The following is a 22220-nucleotide window of genomic DNA, read 5'->3' on the forward strand; positions in this document are numbered from 1 at the left end:
TGATACTTTGAATATTACATGTTAATAACTTGATTGGAATTATAACCTTGAATTGACAGTTTGATACTTTGAAAATTTTGAGCCAGCCCTACCCCCAAGGGGTGGGGCTCAAAGGAGTCAGTGTGCTAAAATTTCTTCATTTTCCTTGTTAAGAATCAGAGGTGCTAGTTTCAAATCCTTTTCAGTCTGAAATCTGTATGCTAGATATTGAGTAAGGTGGTTTTATTGTTTTTTGTCACTTTGAATTATATTTCTGTTCATGTTAAAAACAAAATCAACTCTCTGTATAAATATATCAGGTGACCGTTAAGGCCCATGGGCCTCTTGTTTTATGTTGAGACAACTTTTCTTTATAATCAGTTCCTTTTGTCCGAAACAGAAGCCGTAGTTATCGGCAGCATGCGCCATTTTACAGCGTAATAAAATATTTTCCCCACTGTTTTCAATACGTATTCCGATTCTACCTGAAGTCGAAAATGAATTCTTTATAAAGATCGTTATTTTCCATAAGGAGTCTTGCTTGATATGTTTATGTAGTATTTGAAAAAAAAAGACACAAAAAAAGTTACTTCAGCGTGATGCCCTTTTAAGAAGTTTTTCCCTGCTCATATAAGATAACCTTGCTTGACGATTTCTAGCAATTAATGGATTGGCATTTCAAGCAGATCAAACTTTGATGTCAAATTTGGCGTGTCACTGAATTTAATAGGCCAGCAGAACTGGGATTCAATGAGCATGATATTCACATGTTTATCGCTGACTGCTTTACCTGTCCTGAATGTTCTGTTGTCCAAGTTAAATGCAATAACTTCCCTTGACTTCATGATCGGTTATTTATTGTCAATAGACCTTTTTTGCCAGGAGAATATATCTCAGATGCAATCCAGTTTTACCCAAAGAATATATGTATTTGTACACCGAAGGACATGATAAGAATTCGTCCTGTTAACAAATTCTTGATAAAAATTTTCAAAAATCTAAGAATATTAAACACTTTAAAATCCAGTGTTTTAGACGCTTCAATAAAGCATAATAAAGTGTCTTGTTGACTAAGATTTAAGCTAAAATAATCAGTTTGTGAATTCAAAGCCGTTTTAGCTTACAGGATCTATCTTGCAGGATACAAGCAAGAATAATACAATTAATATTGCTGACATCAAACCAGGGTCGAAGAATTCCACATTTTGGTATAAAAGTGTACTATGAACCCCTACCAGACATCTGTCTGCCAAAATTTCAAAACCATGTGTTGAAGTCAGAGGAAAACCAAGGAAGACAAGTCCCATTTTTGCTTCTGCCTAGCAATAATTGGCCTGCAGCAGAATGCTATATATGGTAAAGTCCATTAACCGATCATGGTGTGCCAAAATTAATGTCAAATATTTAATGCTTCAGTGATAACCAGTTCCATTACAATACACACTTAATTGTTCATCACTATATATAGGTAATACATGTAGATGCATATCACCTGTATAATGTGGAGCATTACAATGACAAATTCTAAGCTCATTTTAAGCAAGGCCTTCTTTGTTATACAACATCAAGATGTTTCATCTAGAAAATTAAAAAACTACTTATTTTGATGACTTCCTACCAGCTTCACATAAAAAGCATGCTTGCCGTGTGTCATCTTGTCGTAGCTTTCAGGTGTCCTGTATACAGTAAATCAGTGGTCAGTCCAGTGTAGCAGAATGAAAAGGAAACATGAAGGCATCATTAGTTATCCTATATATATAGCACTCCAAAATGCTAGCTCTGTGATGCTATATAGCTATAGGTAGACTTGGAGAGATCATTTATATTGTATCGAAAGATTAGTGCCTTGAAAATGAACATGCATACCTTCCTGTATAAGTACTGCCTAAAATTTGTTTAAGAAAAAGAAAAAAGAAAAAAGGAAAAGAAAAAAATGAGGCCACATTGAAAATTAGCTAGGGTTTGTCATGAACGGTATATGCCAATTTGCTGTAACAAAGAATTTTGTTCATGCTCTCTCAGTAAGAAAAGATGTATGGTGCTGATGGTATTCATGAAGTACAGTCCTTTAAATAAGCATTCTTTTTAATTTTCAGCAATTCCTTTAATATCTATCGGTTATTCTATCTGGTGTTTTTAAGTAGTTAGCAGGCATTTGTAGAAAAGAAAAAAACCCACACAATTTCAAGCCTCATGAAATACTCTAATTTTGTAAATTCCAAGGGAAGATATGCATGTATGTTATGAGAGAAAAATGGTTCATGACTAATTCTTTGTAAACTTTCCATATAAATATCTTTATACATAAAAGCTGGCATAAAATCCAGGAGCAATCTAAATAATGATATCCAGCTAGGAAACTTGATGTGACAGACGAACAAATACACATAGCATATCTCATTTATTATGTCTGTCAGACTAAGAATTATTAATGTTGGGAGTGATATTTTGTGAAGAGGGACAACATTAATCTTCAGGGAAGAGAGAAAAAAACATAGTAATTACTTGAAAAAACATGAGCATGTCTCCTCCGATTAGTACATTATTTTGGTGTTATAAATTCTGCTGCCATGCACACTGAATGTGTTGATTTGTTACATGGTTTTTAGGTTAGGGCACCTGTCTCCTGTATAACACTGCTCAACATATATGTGAAGCTGGCCAGTGTGTACATGTATTTGAGTTGTGTCCGTGCAGACATTTCTGAGGATTGCTGAAGTTTTACACAGTGCCAGCAAAAATGAATAGTTATGCTTGTGAAATTGAGGGATATTACTTCTTTTAAGCATTTAAAACTGGAGAACATTTGAATGTATTTAATATTCTGCTGCTTTAGTTTGAAAAAACAAGAAATGCATCGAATAAATTTACCTATTGCATTCCATCCATTGCGATTTGGATTATGTTTACCAACCGAAGTACTTGTTCCACCTGTATATACTATTGGGACTAATAAAATTGTGGTACACATCTTTACATTTACACCTTACAGTTCATTAAAGAAAAATATATTTTTCTAGATCTAATAACTTAAACATGAATGTAAATACATGTTGATTATGAATAAAAAAATAAAAAAAAAAAATTTATCATATAAAATATAACTGATCATTAAAAAAACAATTGTGTTGATCATTGAAAAAACATTTGTGTTTGGTTGGCACTTAATAATTCTTTTCACTTTTTCTGACAGACACTCAACGTGCAGATGAATCGTAATCAAAGGAATCACCATTCCAACTTCAATCACCGTGGGAATCGAGGTGATGGGGATGGAGGGATGGGATTCAACAGACAGGGGCTGCTCGGAGAACCACCAGGGATGGGGGGAATGGCCAGTCCCCAGATGTCGGGAGGACTTGGTATCTTGGGGAGTGCTCCAGGACAGGGAATGCCAGCTGGAAATCTCCCTGGACCAATGGGAGGAGCTATGAACCAGAACATGTTTGGTGGAATGGGAGGAGGAGGAGGAGGATTAGGGCCACAGATGGGGATGGGACAAGGAGGAATGGGCCAGGGAGGAATGGGTCAAGGAGGAGGAATGGGCCAGGGAGGAATGGGCCAAGGAGGAATGGGACAAGAAGGAATGGGACAAGGAGGCATGGGACACCAGGGCAGAGGAGGAGGAGGAGGAGGAGGCATAGACCAGGGTGACATGAACCACGGTGGCCAGGGTGGTATGAACCAAGGGGGAGGTAACCAGGGTATGATGGGCATGCAGCAACAGATGGCAGCAGCAGCAATGCGGGACTCACAGCTCCAACTGGTCAGTAACCTCATACAGCAGCAAGGAGGTATGTCCTCCTCCATGATGGGTGGGCCCAACCAGGGAGGCATGATGTCTGGGGGGCCTGGCATGGGAGGTGGAGCTGGCCTGCTAGGCATGGGGGGTATGGGTAATAACGAAATGCATCGGAACTCGGAGCGACGAAACAGTGGCGGCAACAACATCCCTTCCCTGTTTGACATCAACCCAAAGAATACTGGACTCCTGGGGAAAAGAGGAAACAACAGCGGCAGAGATAGAGAGAGTCATTTTCCTAACAACCAGACCAACAACAACAAACGAATGAGACAGAACAGTCAAGGGGTAAGTCATATTCATACACTCTGCTTGTATCACTAGTACTGTGAAGGAGTCTGACTACATTGCTGGCATCACAATGGTTAAAACAGTAGCTCCTGTACACATTACCAGGGGTATACACATCAAGTCAAGAGCTACACATACATATATCTCATACAAACCTCACATCACAATGTTTAAAACAGTAGCTCCTGTACACAATACCAGGGGTATACACATCAAGTCAAGAGCTACACATACATATCTCATACAAACCTCACATCACAATATTAAAGAGGCACGTTATACAATTTTCATAAACTGTTCACATCAAAATATTCCAAGTAGTAGTCCCAGTACATTTTTTGTTCCTAAACAGCCAACTGTTCGACCAGAGGGGGACTAAAAGTTTGCAATCCCTCTGCCAGTCAGTCAGTCTGGCAGAGTGTCGCACTCTTCGGGTGGTGGCATGCATGTCGCATACTAAAATCAGGTTTTTGCCCCACTATTTTCAGAGTTATAGCCCTTTGTTCACCATGAATCACTTTGTTTGGGACATAATCTCATAAACTGTGCTACCTACAATTGCCAAATTATGTATCCAAGTACCAAGTGTTGAATACTGAAATTGGGTCTCCTGCCTCACTTTACACAGATCTAGAGTTTATACTGAAGTTTGTCCAGAGGTAAGAAATTAATATTACTTGCATTTCTTTTACTTGTCCTATTCTTCTGCGTGGCTCACATCACAACAGTCAATAGGTTTGTGTATACAATATATGTGCACACAGTTCCTATTTACTGTTTACATTACAACAGTCAGTTGGTTACGTTGCATATGAATACAGGTACCATAGTTTCTCAGACACTTTTCAAATCATTACCAGCTACATGTGTATACACAATAGTCATTGAAATTTGTTGATCAAGTCTTATATTTAATCATTTTTCGCTCTGGTAGCTAAATGACAGGCACACCGTCTTGTTGAATTATTCTCTCCCTCAGATGTATATCCTAGAACCATGTTTTTCTCATGTTTGTTAGCTTACTGTACCTGACTGCTAAAACTATAAAGGAAGAATAAGAGGTCTGTTTAACATGAAACTATATTCCTTGCACATGGATATATGTTACTGATGTGTCAAGTTGTGATGTTTGACTGTTAGTAACTTGTGTTTTCTTTTCACATGAGTTACCTTGACACTCTCGATCAATGTTTCAGAGTATGAAATATATTGTGTTAATTTATACAAAGGGGAAAAGCACATATAACACTGAAAGTCTCCTCACATTCAGTATTATTCTGAATTACAAAATTGAGACTTTTCCCTGTACAAATAAAAAAAAGTCAGACATTAGCTTGATGTATAATATACAGGTATATAAAATCATTCAGTGTTGTGTCAATGCAATATTAAAACATTTTACCTAAAACATTCTGAAATCTTTATTTCAAAATCCACTATAAGGTGAAAAAGACATAGTTAAAGTGGTTGATCCCCTCAGAGTGAAAGCTTAAATAATTTCACTGAAATCATTCCAGCATATTTTATATCAAAGGAAGGATTGATATGGCTTTTTATGTTTTCATCACTTAAATATTACATGCTATATCAAGTTTACAGTACTGCAAAAATACTGGTAAGGAAGCTGATGGCTAGCCTTGTAATTAAAATCTTGAACAAATTTACTTTTGAAAAATTGGCCTCCAAAAAATCATGTTGGTATGAGCTGTACTGCATGAATGTACATTCTTTGTGTATCAATCTATTTGATTGCACATTCTGGAGCCTTAAGTTCCCACTCACTGCCTCAATTACTTTGCATTTGATATAAACCGCTCCTTGTCTCATGGTTATTGAGAGGTCATGTTGAATGAGATCTGTCAATCTTATGTACTACTGTGCTTTACTATGAGTAAGTCCTATACATCTTGACCTATGGAGACAACAATGAAGAGAAAATCATGCCCCTAAGCTATGTGATATACATGTATATACTGCTTCATAGAAAACCACACCCTAGTGTCATTGTGTCCGAAAGAATCAAACTTGTCAACAATTCAACCGGCAGCATGCTGTGTCTAGCCTTGCTCTTGTCAGAGGAAATGATCATTGGATGTTTTTACATTGTATTGAAGACAAATGAAGAAAAAAAATCTTTGCATATTTCATTCTACAGCTATTTGTTACCCTAGAAAAATTCTGAAGCTATTCATCTGCATTATATTCATAATGCACATGTGATGGGAAAGTTTGATTACCTGTGCACATTTCAGTATTATCATCTATTGTAATTAGCATGAAAAATTCCAAAACTGCTGCATTCAAACAGACCCAGCTTGGGGCAAGCCATTTTCAATCACTTCTGTATCACAAATTACAGTCAGAATTTCTGTTTGTAGGGAAACAGTTGATTTGTAAAAGTTTACCCTCGCTTCTTTTGGACTGTCCATGCCAGGACACTTTTAAAATCATTCTGAAACAGGCGTGTTAAGTTCTGTAATGAATACAGGGTTTAAGCATGGCTTTGATATGTACTGTTTTAACTCTCAATTATAATATATGATCCAAATTGAACTGTGTTATCAAAAAAATGTGTATACACAACAAATTGCACAACTCCTTCCAGTCCATGTACATTGCTGTCTTATGACTTCCCTTGTATGTCTGCGGGTTAACAAACCTCTACAGTGTTGAATTGCTTGTCAACAATATAATTTCAGTGACTAACAGATTGTCTCCCCTTGACCCTGGTCCCCTATCGCCCACTTTTCTGTGTATCCTTGAGTATATTCACCCGTTATAGATGGGTATTGTACAATCGTCGTAGAGAATTCCTAGTCGTTTTTCAGTGTACTTGATTGACATTGTGTGTTTTCTCATTTTCATTCATCCATTATGTTTTGTTGATTTACTCATTCATCTGTCATTCATTCACTCATTCATATTCATTCACTCATCTGTCATTTATCCAGTCACCCATTGTGTATATCAGCCATTTGTTCATGTCTGTGACAGTTCAATTGATCGGATCCTAAACTTTGGGCCCCCTGTCTTGTCCCCCTTTCAGCAATCCCCTCGAGGCTATCACCAAAACCGTCAAGGTCAGCAATATCGTCAGAGTCGCTGGAGCGATCGCAGCCCCACCAGAGCTGGCGGTGTCCGCCCCAGAGAGCGAGATTTCCGACGTCCATCAAGCAGGGACTCAAAATACTCTGACCGTTCCCCGAACTCCCGCACTTCGCGGGACAGGCGGGAATCAGGTACTGTAGCTCTGCTGCTTTTCTCATTTTGCAGTTGCCTCCCCTTTACTGCTTACACATCTTTGTACTTACTTTACATCTTCATACATTTGTTATAGCTTTGTCTTTGATTGTTTTTATCCTTGAAAATCTGACAACCATGTGAGGGACCCTTCATACAGTTATACATTGTACAAGTTTTATTTCAGAAATCCAGCATTACGTGGATCCCCCCCATTTCCTTTAATAAGAATTCAAACAGACAATTTTGACCAAATTGGTAACTGTTACAGCATCTTGTGTACATGTTCATACTTTTTCAAAGATGTGTTTTCATGATATTTCACCTCTTCAATGAGCTTGTCATTTAAGACAATTTATTTCTCTAACTTCTGCTTTCACAATTGAACATGTTCATAAATTGTATTCAGGGGGTAGGGGGTACTTATAATGCATTTCACCCATCTCTTTCTGTGCTGGTGCTGGCAATATTTACACATTACATATATTTACTCTAAAACAAGAGCTTAAGCTGTATTCCCTTTATTGAGCCACCTTCTTTTTAACCTTTTACTTTCAGTTTAGTACAGTATGCACTCATACATTTGAACATCGTGATAAAACCTTTCTATTTCCTGAAAAACAACATATAATTTTAGTCCTATGAAAACCAAATTTTATCTTTAGCTCTTCCTTAAGATGTGGCGTGGGTCCTTCATTGTAAAATGAGACAAAGTATTAGAAATATTTCAAAACAAGTGTTGATGGAGTTCAGCTATTCCAGATTCCCCCACCTGGAATTTCCAGAATATTTCTTATATTGATATTTTTGTAACCAGCTCTTGACTTCTTTTATCAATTCATATAAATTCAACTTTCCCAAAACCCACCAGACCTCAAAAAGACCAACAATTCAACCCCAGAACAACATAGAAACCAACTCTTTTCATCAAATAATGCAACACAGATCTTTTTTAGAAGTCTTGAGACTTAATTATTTTTATCAAAATTTCATAACTGTTCCCGTGTCTATAATCCACTGATAGTGTTACGCTGCTTAAAACAGCCACATGTATAGCTGGCAGCTATGGTATTTAAAGGGCTTGTAGCATTCGTAATTACTCTGCCTATTCATTGTCATTATTTGGAATTTTACTAAGAATGTTCCAGTAGATGTAAAGGCTTATTCATGCTTCTACATATATATCTCCCCGTGCTTCTGTCAGTAATTTTAAAACTACAATTTACCCTCTCCGACTGAAAGCGGAATATATTTTGTAGTGCACTGAACAGAAAACAGCATGAATGCTGTTTTCTGTTTTTGAAAAAAAATCATTGGAGTTCAGAAGTATTTTACTTGAAACTAGAAGTTTTTTGTGTTGATCTGTATGTTTCACTTATATTTCTCTCTTCTGTCTTCAATCTGTGTTTCTCTCTTTTTGTCTCTACTTTCTGTAATCTTTTGTATTAAAAATTCATATCCGTACACTGACTTGGTGGTTGGTTGCATCAAAATGTGATGTTTCTTTTTCTGTTCAGTTTTATGTACAGTCATTCAAAATTTCATCTAGAAATACAACTTTGCAATTTAACTTAAAAAGAGTGATTATATTCTATGTATATGACTATTGTTCTGGTATTTAGACTACATTAAGTGTTCATCGTTGGTCTTTAAAGTTTGACATGTACATCTTTGATCAAGAATTTCATCATAACTGCTTTTTCTTTTCTTTTAGTTTAAGTTTTGTAATATTTCCTAAGCTCTGAATTGAAGTGAATCTAACTTTTTCGTTTACAGTATTCTGATTTATAGATACTTGAGATGTTTTTTGTTATCGTTACGAAACCCTAACTTTGTTAAAAATCTTTTTTCACATACTGTATGTAATACTTGCAGCTCTTTTTCAGCTTCTCATTTTCATATTTTTCCTTCAAAAATTTAAGGAAATCCTTCAAGTTCATTAATCTATTACTTTCATCTAATAAAAAAAGTGGACAAACAAAATACATCCTAGCCTTAAATAACAAGCTCCCAAAGTACCTGAATCTCCACGAAACGTAAGGAAACTAGTCCTACATAACAGACCTCCCCAAGTACCTTCTAGTCCTTCATAACGGATCTAGATCCCAAGTATCTTCTAATCCTACATAACAGCCCTCCCCAAGTACCTTCTAGTCCTACATAATGGATCTCCCCCAGTACCTTCTAGTCCTACATAACAGACCTCCCCAAGTACCTTCTAGCCCTACATAATGGATCTCCCCCAGTACCTTCTAGTCCTACATAACAGACCTCCCCAAATACCTTCTAGTCCTACATAATGGATCTCCCCAAGTATCTTCTAATCCTACATAACAGACCTCCCCAAGTACCTTCTAGTCCTTCATAATGGATCTCCCCAAGTATCTTCTAGTCCTACATAATGGATCTCCCCAAGTACTTTCTAGTCCTACATAACAGACCTCCCCAAGTACCTTCTAGTCCTTCATAATGGATCTCCATCAGTACCTTCTAGTCCTTCATAATGGATCTCCCCCAGTACCTTCTAATCCTACGTAACAGACCTCCCCAAGTACCTTCTAGTCCTTCATAATGGATCTCCCCAAGTATCTTCTAGTCCTACATAATGGATCTCCTCAAGTACCTTCTAATCCTACATAACAGACCTCCCCAAGTACCTTCTAGTCCTACATAACAGACCTCCCCAAGTACCTTCTAGTCCTACATAATGGATCTCCCCCAGTACCTTCTAGTCCTACATAACAGACATCCCCCAGTACCTTCTAGTCCTACATAACAGACCTCCCAAAGTACCTTCTAGTCCTTCATAATGGATCTCCCACAGTATCTTCTAGTCCTACATAATGGATCGCCCCCAGTATCTTCTAGTCCTACATAATGGATCGCCCCCAGTATCATCTAGTCCTACATAATGGATCTCCCCCAGTACCTTCTAGTCCTACATAACGGTTCTCCCCAGTATCTTCTTGTCCTACATAATGGATCTCCCAAAGTACCTTCTAGTCCTACGTAATGGATCTCCCCCAGTATCTTCTAGTCCTTCATAACGGATCTAGATCCCAAGTATCTTCTAGTCCTACATAATGGATATCCTCCAGTATCCTCTAGTCCTACATAATGGATCTCCTCAAGTATCTTCTGGTCCTACATAATGGATCTCCCAAAGTACCTTCTAGTCCTACATAACGGTTCTCCCCAGTATCTTCTTGTCCTACATAATGGATCTTCCAAAGTACCTTCTAGTCCTACGTAATGGATATCCTCCAGTATCCTCTAGTCCTACATAATGGATCCCCCCAAGTACCATCTAGTCCTACATAATGGATCTCCCCCAGTATCCTCTAGTCCTACATAATGGATCTCCTCAAGTATCTTCTGGTCCTACATAACAGACATCCCCCGATATATTCTAGTCCTACATAATGGATCGCCCCCAGTATCCTCTAGTCCTACATAATGGATCTCCCCCAGTATCTTCTAGTCCTACATAATGGATCTCCCCCAGTATCCTCTAGTCCTACATAATGGATCTCCCCCAGAATCCTCTAGTCCTACATAATGGATCTCCTCAAGTATCTTCTGGTCCTACATAACAGACATCCCCCGATATATTCTAGTCCTACATAATGGATCGCCCCCAGTATCTTCTAGTCCTTCATAATGGATCTCCCCCAGTATCTTCTAGTCCTACATAATGGATCTCCCCAAGTACCTTCTAGTCCTACATAATGGATCTCCCCAAGTACCTTCTAGTCCTACATTACAGACTGCCAGTTTTCCCTTGTCCTACATGACAAACCTCCCCCAGTATCTCCTTGTACTTTGTAACTGACCTCCATCAATATCTTCATATCATACAAAACAGACCTTTCCAATATTTCATAGTTGTACATGGCAGGGTCCCTGGGTATCTCCATGTCTTGAATTACAAGCTCTCCAGTCTCAAATTGTTCCTTGCTCTACTTATGCTGAATATTGTGCCCTTATCTGCATATATCTCTGAAATACCTGCCTCCGTGCTATACTAGTGTGTAGATGATCATCTCATGTGGAGAAGCGGTATCAAACTGAACAGGAATAGACATGCTACCTTGTGTCATCACCCAAACAGTCAGAAATATACAGACATCCTTGCTCCTGTTCAAACCCCAACACAAAATCTGTGTCCTGAAATATCACAATTAACAGCAGAAAATACAAACTTCTTTCCTTTATAGGTTGTAACAACGTTATGCTTCAGGTAAATATTTCCACATGTAGGTTGTAGACCCACCTTGTCAGGAACCCAGCTCTACGGATACTAGTGACCTGCTACATAGTCTTACATGTGATGTTATGATGTGACTGGTTTGTAATGTCAGCTACTAACTAAACAGACATGCATCTATTTCGTTGGTTTAAACATATTTTTATTGCCTTGAAAATGACAAAAAAGGATTAGGCACAAGTTCTTACAACTTAATTAGGCCTCTCCTAACTTGAATACATTTTACGTACATCATAGCTGTCTGAACATAGCTGTCTATTTTGTTGTAATGTGGCTAGCCTGTGATGTGACTATTATAGGGTCATCAAGGAAAGACGAGTCCGAGGAGTATGATCCTGCTCAGCCTACAGAAGAGGATGACGAGCTTGATGTTCCGGTATGTTATACTTTCTTTCTGAAGATTTATAATGGCTATTAAAATATATGTTATTTAATCAGCTGTATGCATTGTCAAATAAATGCACAGGTTCTTTACTCTATATTACTCAATGTCTGGATGGAATAAATATTATTCAGTTTTTGCGGGCAAAAACTAATCAAGGTTTTCTTGCAACCAACTTTATTGATAAAAGGTTTAATATCCCTATACTGTAGACTGGGCTGTTTCCACCTGTATTCAGAATGTATAACCACTGTTCAATGACAGTACCACTGTTGCAGTGGTGGACATGAATGTGTTATAAGACGCCTCCCACTCTTCATTTTAAGGATTATAAGACTCTTTCATGTCCAGGGGTGTAGGATAGGGAAATTCCACCCGAGGGGTTTTCATATTTGGTAAAACCCAAGTCTATCACACCCTGGGTGAGGTCACATGGAATGTATACTTTGGGCACGTTGTCTACTTGAAAATGTTCGAAGAAATTGTTTTAAGTGTGATATAACTTACCTCTCATTTAGTGCAAACATATTATATAGGGTTGTTGATATCCAATATACAAAAGCTACTGAACATCAATGCCAGGAAACCAAAACCAGACTTTGTCAAAGAAGTAACTAGCTACTAAAACCCAACTGCTATGATAGTACTGACCCGAAGTGAAACTGTTGTGTACCCTGATTACATGGCTTGATACATGTTGTACAGCCACTGGAGAGTGATCCAGAGGATGTCATCCTGATTCCTGAGGTGACAGTTCAGCTGAACCATGATGACAAACAGACCAAAGAGGATGACGTGGACGAATCCATGGAGGAAGAGAACAAGTCTCCGGGCCTGGCCGAGGGAGGGGACTCCAGCCTCACCATCACGTTAAGTGGGTCTGGTCGCTCCGTCAATGATGCTAACACAGAGGTAATCATCATAGAAGGCTGTTAAGTAATACACAAACAAATATCTCCTTCACAGGCAAACTTAATGATTGCACCAGTTTTTCTTCCTCAGGAAATCAAAATACCAAGCAAAATATTGAAAGTGACCCAAATATTTTTTTATAGATTTCCCAAATATTCCTGTGTGTACCTGAATTACTCACTTGCCAGGACCCCAATTTTGAAAAGGCTACTGCTATCCCTACAAATTGTCATTTTATGTTGTAGAAGACGGAAGATACCACCCCAACCAAAAAGTCAAGCTACTACTGCCACGCCTGTGGGGTGGAATGTCGCACAGAGGAGGTGGGTTGAATGTCAATTATTATAAAATGACTCGCAGTAACCAGAAGATTGACCTACTTCGAAATTGCCGGTAAAATAGTTGAAATATATATCCTGGTGGTGAACAACACTCACAAGGTATGCCATCCTGTGTATGACAGGGTTTAATTCTCTGCCTGGGTTTTACATTCTGTCCCTGTATGACAGAGTTTAATTCTCTGTCTAGGTTTTACATTCTGTCCCTGTATGACAGTTAAATTCTCTGTCTAGGTTTTACATTCTGTCCCTACATGTATGAGAGAGTTAAATTCTCTGCCTGGGTTTTACATTCTGTCTCTGTATGACAGGGTTTAATTTTCTGCCTTGGTTTTACATTCTGTCCTTGTATGACAGGGTTTGATTCTCTGTCTGGATATAATTTTATGTCTCTATATGACCGGGTTTAATTTCCTGTTTGTGTATGACAGGGTTTTGCGAAGCATATGAATGGCAAGAAGCACAAGGTGAGAATGGAGAGTCTTCTCACACTACACCAAGAGAAATCAAAACAGTTTGAGGCCAGAATCAAAGCAGAGGAGCACCTGAGGAAGATTGAAGGAAAACCAAGGTAGGGTAACTTTGCAAGCATGTACAACTGTATATTGGGGCACAGGTTTGATTTTCGTGAAAAACGATGCAACAGTATAATTTATGAAAGTGCTTAAGATTCACACGTCCTTAAATGACTTAAGCTATTACTAGGACGTAAAACTTAGGAGGCAAGACCTGATTAACTCATTCACCCCTGAAGACACATTTGAACTCTTCCAATTCAAAGGTTGGAATAGTCTATTGTGAAATTTCAGTAGTGAATGAGTTAAGCACAAAAAAGTGATTAATGATTTCAGTATTTCCAAAAAGTTGCTGTTGGAATACTGTATTTTCGTACCCACAATAACCCATTGAGCACAACAAAATTCTAGATACCTTCTTACAAACATAAAAAAAAAAATGTTTATAACAAAACCCAAGGAACCTCAGAGGTCAGCAAGCTGTATGGTGCATAATCTGATATGAAATTTTTATAAGATCATTTCGAGGGACACAAAGAAGACTTGGTTAAAATAAAAAATTGCTTTGATAAATATGAAATATGTATAATTACTTTAACATTCATTATAAGATAACTTATGAATGTACCAAAGAGTGTTCAGAAGTGTAAAATTTTCTCGAGATTTTTTTCTATGAAAACCCTTATTTGCTTATAGAAAAATCCAATAGCTGTATGTTAAGCATATTACACTTATGTTATAGGCAGGAGAGGCGCAGTAGTGCAGGGGATGGTGGTCGGTATCAACAGTTCTCAGGACGGTACTCAAGGGAGGTAAGTGTTGTCATTTCAGTACAGGCTTGTATATAGACAGCTTTCAACATTCATTACTGTACAAGTGACAGGTTTGATCCATCTTGAAATGCTGAATATGATTCAAAGTTGTATAATGTATGACATTTCATGTATAAAAATACAAACTTTCTTATATTCTGGATTTTGTCCGAAGCTTTCGGTAGAGCGTCATGTAGTGTATAGAACTACAGTGCAGAAGTTTGGAAGTACTGTCATGTCTACTCATACATAGACAAACTAGTTTACTGATATTTTCATTTGCTAACTGGCATCGGTATATCGGTAACTGGCATAACAAGTACATCGGTGCGTATCGCCTACAATCACTGACTGGTAGAATTATTTATCGATCATTACCTCAAATGCCATTTTTTTTAGTTCACCTACCTGAAGAGCATACAAATTATATATTTTGGAAAGTCCTGAATAGTTCATATGATTGTTAGCTTATGAAGGTAGTTTATTTAGATTAAAGTAGAGAAAATCTGTGCAGGTGAGAAATGTTAAAATAGAATCGATGAATCTTAATTTCTGTCTGTCTATTCTGCCAATCTTTTTTCATGTTTTCAGTGTTGTGTGTAGTAATATTTAGTTTACTCATTGTTGGTATCTGACAGTCACAAATCAGCTTTACTTTTCCATTTCAGAAGCAAAATTCAGTACTTTAACATTTTCAGAATGCCTAGAATTTTATGCTAGAAAGCACAAAAACAAAATACAATACCACCTGAAGAATATTATAACTAATTCTTTTATGCTTTTATCATTACTGTTTTCTGCTTTCATATATTGTCAACTTGAAAATCTTTTCTGAATGCTTATTTCCACTTACTAAATACATCAAAAATTATTACTGTATTTCTGTAAATATATGCCTAGTTATTTTTCTTCTTGAACTTTTCTCTCTGTCTCTGAAGAACTTTGGTAACACTCCACCTTCTGGTCGCTTCCGTCACCCAGGACCCACCCACATGACCCCTTCAGGTCAACGACGTGGCAACCAAGGAAATTCGGGTGGGGCGTGGTTGAGAAAGGTACCCACCAGATTGGCTGACTACTGCTTCATTTACTTGCTGCTTAGGTCATCCGCTTACTGCTGCTAAACTTAACTCACTGCTAGATGTGCTTTAGTTTTTGTTTCTGTGTCCTGCTAGCTCATTGTAGCAGTGTTTGTTAACAAACGCTGTCACTTCTAGAAGGAAGCTAGATTTTACTGTCGGCTTTTGTTTTGATATTTATTTTCCTTTTGTTTCCTTGTTTTGCGTCATTTTAACACTAGTTTAGTTGGTTGAGTGTCTGCCAAGTGTAGGGAGGTCCAGGGGTTGAACCAATGTCTGATGTGTTGCGTTTTGCCCATCCTGTTACAAATCAGTACCATTAGTTTTGATACTTATTGGGAAAACTAGTAAGTGTTTAGCTTGGCACTTTGAAAATCAGGTTTTGTTGAAATTTCAACAAAGTTGGTTTGCTTTTAAATCTTTCGCTTTTCACTTACAGCTTTTGTTTTCACCTGTCTTTGTTGTTTTCTGTTTATCTCGTTTTGAGCCAGTTTGCTTTAATATTTTTTCTATGTTGAACTTTTGTTTTAAATAAGAATGAGGTTTGTAACACTTGTCATAAATCCATCTGAATTTGAACTGTTTTAGAATTTGTAGGTCAAGCAAAAATAGTATCTAATACCAGCACAAGTCATTTCATTTCACTCTCTCTTTGTCTGATCATAACAATGCTTTTTACCAGTTAATCTCCGGGATGTAATCATATCTCAGAGCTTTCAATTATCTAAACCCTCATTTAACTTCCAACAGTGACTTTTAGGGTGAATTTCGGGCCTTATAAAGGTCACTTCCTCGAGATAATTTCTGCTTATTTTCCCAAAATCAATAAAAACATCACTTTATTTTCCAAAAGAAATTGTTTTTTATGTGGGTGATATTTTCCAAAAGTCACAAGGCACAGGCCCCTGTGGAAATGAGCTAGAAAAATAAATTCACTGCTTCAAATTATTGCAGACCTGTGTATATCAAACATTATCTTAAGCTTTGCCTTTCCCCCTAGTTACTGTGCTGACAGAAATAGATAACTGATCAGAAGAAAACAAAATGGGACTTGTGCTGCTGTTTTCATAACTGGGCTGAGGATTCTGACAGTAACACACCATATATCTTAGTTTGTGTACAATGGTCACAAGCCACTTACTTCACCAGTACACTGTCAAAATGCATAATAACTGGTTACCATGGCTTGATTAAATAAGACATCATCGAAGAAACAACCCGGACAAAAGTGTATTTATTTTGAGAAATTACATCACTCAACCATACAATATAAGACGACCAGACCATGTGACCTATCTATATCACTGAAGCATGAAAATATAACATTTCGTTTAGAATTATATATACTGAATAAGGATTGAGATATGAACAGGTGGTATATAAGGCTCCATATTAATTCATTCGTTTGTATGACACGTTTGTATATTAACTGTTTTGAGAATGCCTACGTTACTAGCATTGTAAGTGTTACTTAATTACCAGTATGTTTATTTTCAAGGTAATATAAGGGCAGCATCAACATTCTGGGCTATTCATATATGCATAAATGAAGTTCTAATGTTTACAGTCAGGTGTTACATTGCTGCACACACTTGGCATAATTTATCACCTGACTGGGCAATTCTTGTGTTTTGACAGACGTCACGACATGATTTATGGCCCAGGTGTAATGTTTGTAGCCAAATGTTCAAGTCTCCCGAGAAATTTATCAGGCATCTCAAAACGCCACATCACATGGAGGTGCGTTAGACTTTATGTGACATTGTAATATACCTATCGTTAACAGATTATCTCAGTTTCATGTACAAATTTTAATTAATATACAAATCATCAAAACTGTTGGGTAGAAAATTTTACCAAGCTTGATATAGCCCCATTCTATATATAACAACCATTCAACTATTGGAAGGATTTTCCTTGTTGGAGCACAATAAGGCACGTTGATGAAATTAATTTTGATTTCAGTCTTAAGATATTTTGTGAAATCAAAGCTAAGTTTATCTTTCCTTTGATTATACATATGAAAAATGTCCGTTGGACCCACAAAAAGAACTTTTGACCGAAACTCAACTTAAGCTATTCAGACACTAGGTGAGCCAAAATACTGATGAATCATTTTAACAGGATTCAAAGAAAATATGGAAATCAAGGGGCTTAAAAGCAGCCTAATGAGTTCCTGCCCTTTTGCACTGATTAAAGGTGTCAGAAGGACCACTAATTCAACAATGCTTCAAGTTCATATTTTTTGGGTGGAAATTAAACTATGTATGCCAGTTTGTATGTAGCATTTGTACAAACAGGTATAAGCTCTTTATGGAAGTTATTATACAACATTGATAACTTAACAGGAGATAAAAACATCTATGGGATTATATAGCAGGTATACCGTTGCAGAAATATAACATTCACTGTATTTTGTTTCGTCAGAATCTCCGAGATCGTGCAAGGAAGTCCAGCCGAGAAGATGACGAGGACAACGGATTTCCAGATTTTGGTGACATGGTCACTGTAGATACCATTGGATTTGAAGATGATTATTTATCCCAGGTACTAGTCAAGCAGATATTACAAGACTGCATTGTCAAACTAATAATTGATGCCATGACAATTATTTATTAAGTTGTCGTGGAGTAAATCAAAGATGTTAATAGTCAGATATTGATGAATTGGAAAGTCTATTTAGTCGGCAAAAAAGTGCATAAATGGTGCTTCAATGAGAAAAGTCAGAATTCTATGAGACTTGCTGAGATCGGATAGAAAACCATATAGTTTAACACAACCACTACATAATACTATGTATGTCCATGCTCTTGTCAGAATTTGTTCAAACCGTTCTGAGCTGACAGCAGAGGTTTGTACAAGTCCTACAGTCAGAATAAAATCTGTGTATGTGTATTTAGACTACAGTGTAATAACATACAAAAATCATCTAGTACTGGTATGTTTAAATTAAGAAATAGTTTTTGTGATAAAATGGGTCTTGACTTTGATGTACTTTAAAAACCCACTATCACTACAAAAGAAAAAAACACTTGTTGACTCGTGATAATACCAATGTCTTGTATGCCTGTCTCGTGGCCAGCAATGTTGTCCAAAAAACAGGAAACTAGAGTAGATTAGTTTCAGCTGATCCCATCAGAGTAAGCATATTTAATCGACAATCCTGATTACATGAAATTCGTCACACTTGTAGTGCAGAAGGTCCTTTTTAGTCCAGACACAACTAGGGATGACAATCGTTAGGCATTCATTTGATCCAAGAAGCTTCCAAATGTATATGGTTATAACGTGTGTTTACAGGATAGGTCCGATGATGACCAGGATGGGTCTGAACAGACTCGGAGTGAGTGCCCTGACAAGGATGATAAGGTGGACATTGCCCACAGTCAAAAGGTGTATGACCCAGACAATGCTGTTGGTATGTTCAACCAGTGATTTCTTACTCCTGTTTGAACAGTACATGTGATTGGAGACAATTATGGGAAATGGGAATTATCAAATCAATTCTAAATTACACAACGGTTAAAAAACAAAAGTAGTTAAAAAATTGATATACAATGATTTCAGGGGGGAAAATAGCTACATAATGAACAATGTTTCGGATTTCTGTTAGTTTCAGTAAAATGTGTTTCAGATTATTAAATACTATCTGTCCATCTGTTTGCAGGCCAGAAGTATATTGTGCCAGTTTCTGGATTCTTCTGTAAACTCTGTCATCGATTCTACAACAGTGAATCAGCTGCCAAAATCAGCCATTGTCAAACAGAGTCACACTTCAACAATTACCAGGTAACTAATTTTCTGGCCAGGTAACTGTTGTCTAGCCAGGTCACTAATTGTCAAGTCGCGTAACTATTTTCTGGCAAGGTAAACTATTGTCGAGTCAGGTAACTATTTTCTGGCCAGGTAAACTATTGTCAAGCTAAGTAACTTTTTTCTGGCCAGGTAAACTATTGTCAAGCAAAGTAAACTATTGTCGAGTCAGGTAACTATTTTCTGGCCAGGTAAACTATTATCAAGCTAGGTAACTATACTATTGTCGAGCCAGGTAAACTATTGTCAAGTCGGGTAACTGTTTTCTGGCCAGGTAAACTATTGTCAAGCCAGGTAACTATTTTCTGGCCAGGTAAACTATTGTCGAGCCAGGTAAACTATTGTCGAGCCAGGTAACTATTTTCTGGCCAGGTAAACTATTGTCGAGCTAGGTAAACTATTTTCTTGCCAAGTAAACTATTGTCGAGCCAGGTAACTATTATCTGATCAGGTAAACTATTGGTGAGCCAGGTGAAATATTGTCGAGCAAGGTAAACTAAAACTATTGTCGAGCCAGGTAAACTATTGTCGAGCCAGGTAACTATTTTCTGGCCAGGTAAACTATTGTCAAGCTAAGTAACTATTTTCAGGCCAGGTAAACTATTGTCGAGCCAGATAAACTATTGTCGGGCCAGGTAAACTAAAACTATTGTCGAGCCAGATAAACTATTGTCGAGCCAGGTAAACTAAAACTATTGTCGAGCAAGGTAAACTATTGTCGGGCCAGGTAAACTAAAACTATTGTCGAGCCAGGTAAACTATTGTCGAGCCAGGTAACTATTTTCTGGCCAGGTAAACTATTTTCAAGCCAGATAAACTATTGTCGAGCCAGGTAACTATTTTTTGGCCAGGTAATCTATTGTCAAGCCAGGTAAACTTAAACTATTGTCGAGCCAGGTAACTTTTTTCTGGCCAGGTAAACTATTGTCAAACCAGGTAACTAATTATTAGGTCAGGTAACTATTTTCTGACCTTGTGAACTGTTGTCTTGCCAGGTAACTAATTATTAGGTCAGGTAACTATTTTCTGGCAACTTGGCAAGGTAAACTGTTGTCAAGCCAGGTAAACGTTGTCTAGCCAGATTGTAGGTCAGTCATATCAAGGAAAATCAAAATACATTTTTTTCATCAAGTAAGTCAAGTAAGATAATTTACTGCCATTATAAAAACAAATTTGAAATGCATGAACTGAAGTATGACATGATGTATATGTTATTTTACATTGATATGAGAGTTATATGTGATTTAACATAAATTATATCACAATATTTTGAGAGTTGATATGATGGATTGTGAACTGTTTTACATTGATTTAAATGTTTTCATTCTATCTTTGTAGAAAGCTATGTTAAACAAAATACTCAACAAGAAAAATAGGAAGGCACCAGAAAAGGATCAAGCAAAGCAAAGTCCTCCGCTAAATCAAAACGAATCTGGAGAAATTAAGGAAGAGAAGAGCCAATCAAAAAATAACCAAGAAAACAACCAACAGGAAAACAAAGAGGACATTGACCAATCAGAGACCACACAAAGTAATGGTGATATCAGTAAGGAGGTTGTTAGCCAGTCAGGTGACTCTGTAATGAAACCAAAGACAGAGACTCCTGATGTAATAGAGATTGACATGGATACTGAGGTCAAATTGTTGGAGGGCTCAAGCGAGGCGGGAAGTCCCGAGGAACCGGACGAGGATAGTTTACTGGAGGGAGAGGAGGAGGAAGTTGAGGACATGGAGGCAGAATCGGAGGATCCTAAACCAGAACCTGTGAATACTAAACTTGGTCAAAGAGGAAGGGGTGGGGCTAGGGGTAGGGCAAGGCGTGGCAGGCGAGGAAAAAACTGAGGATTAAGCCTATTTATATAATTTTTACATTTCATTGACAGTCACATTTGATGACAAATTTTTTGAATGTCGGACATTCAGATACAAGTGTAAAAGTATACTTTGTCTCTGGAGAATGGCCTATCCAAAGGCCTAGGGTTGGTTTTGATAGGGGAGTGGAACTCTATGACGGTGGGTGTTTGTGATTGAATCTTTGGTAATGGATATTTGTATGATGTCGTGTACTGTGACTTTTGTCATGGTGCTTGTTGTTGTATATGGCAGCCATAATAACACAGTGATTGGGCGAGATATTTGTCACCTGGTCATCAGTACTCTGTTGAGGGACTACCACGCAGCCATGTTTGACTTTGGACTACATATTACTGCACGATGAAGTACGTTTTGAACTTCTTTTTCCTAGATGAAAGTACTTCTGATCTCAAAAGATTTCTTTATTGATGTGTGGACTTCTGAACTCAGATAAGGAAAGGTGATACAAGATCATTTGTTACTGATCATCCCTATAAGTTGTGGGTGTCAAATGGCACAAGGTATTTCTACTTTTTGTTCCGACTGTGAGGTACTTAAGGCCAGTAACTTTTGGTAACTCAAACTACAATTTACTTCATTGAACCATCACTAAATTTTGCATAGTTACATATTTAACTTTCATGTTATAAATATTCTGGCTGATATTACCATATATACCAGAGTAAAAACTGAATGTTTGTTATGTGAAGACTTGTTTAATTTGATGAAAATTATATTGCTTTATAGTATTTTGATGATAAGTTTATACGTTCATAAATGTTAAAATGAAGAACTGGTTCTCAAAAATGATGTTTCTTGTGGTAATTTGCTTCCTGGATAATTTATAGTGAACAATGGAGTGTACAGATACCTGTTCTGTGTGAAAGAACAACGGTGACTGGAATGACTGACCAAGGTGCCATAGATTGAGATAAG

At 37.3% G+C, this 22220-nt stretch overlaps 1 protein-coding gene across 3 annotated transcripts in view; it reads left to right on the top strand.

Annotated features, from left to right (window-relative positions):
- Positions 1-21350, top strand: part of LOC110460808 (aspartate, glycine, lysine and serine-rich protein-like) — a 26996-nt gene extending 5646 nt beyond the window's left edge. Inside the window, exons 1-13 of one of the 3 annotated variants that reach the window (XM_021513965.1) lie at positions 533-2942; positions 3173-4069; positions 7119-7311; positions 11879-11955; positions 12667-12873; positions 13119-13196; positions 13643-13782; positions 14469-14538; positions 15477-15593; positions 18045-18164; positions 18918-19035; positions 19285-19406; positions 20769-21350. In XM_021513965.1, coding sequence (XP_021369640.1) covers positions 2790-2942; positions 3173-4069; positions 7119-7311; positions 11879-11955; positions 12667-12873; positions 13119-13196; positions 13643-13782; positions 14469-14538; positions 15477-15593; positions 18045-18164; positions 18918-19035; positions 19285-19406; positions 20769-21272 — 2796 coding nt within the window. In that variant the 5' untranslated portion in view covers positions 533-2789 and the 3' untranslated portion in view covers positions 21273-21350. Of the gene's footprint in view, positions 1-532; positions 2943-3172; positions 4070-7118; positions 7312-11878; positions 11956-12666; positions 12874-13118; positions 13197-13642; positions 13783-14468; positions 14539-15476; positions 15594-18044; positions 18165-18917; positions 19036-19284; positions 19407-20768 lie in introns of those variants that run through there. The other 2 variants (XM_021513967.1, XM_021513966.1) reach the window with 2 other exon arrangements.
- Positions 21351-22220: the final 870 nt, after the last annotated feature.

Source organism: Mizuhopecten yessoensis, unplaced genomic scaffold (genome assembly GCF_002113885.1).
Source record: "Mizuhopecten yessoensis strain PY_sf001 unplaced genomic scaffold, ASM211388v2 scaffold10479, whole genome shotgun sequence".
Lineage (NCBI taxonomy): Eukaryota > Metazoa > Mollusca > Bivalvia > Pectinida > Pectinidae > Mizuhopecten > Mizuhopecten yessoensis.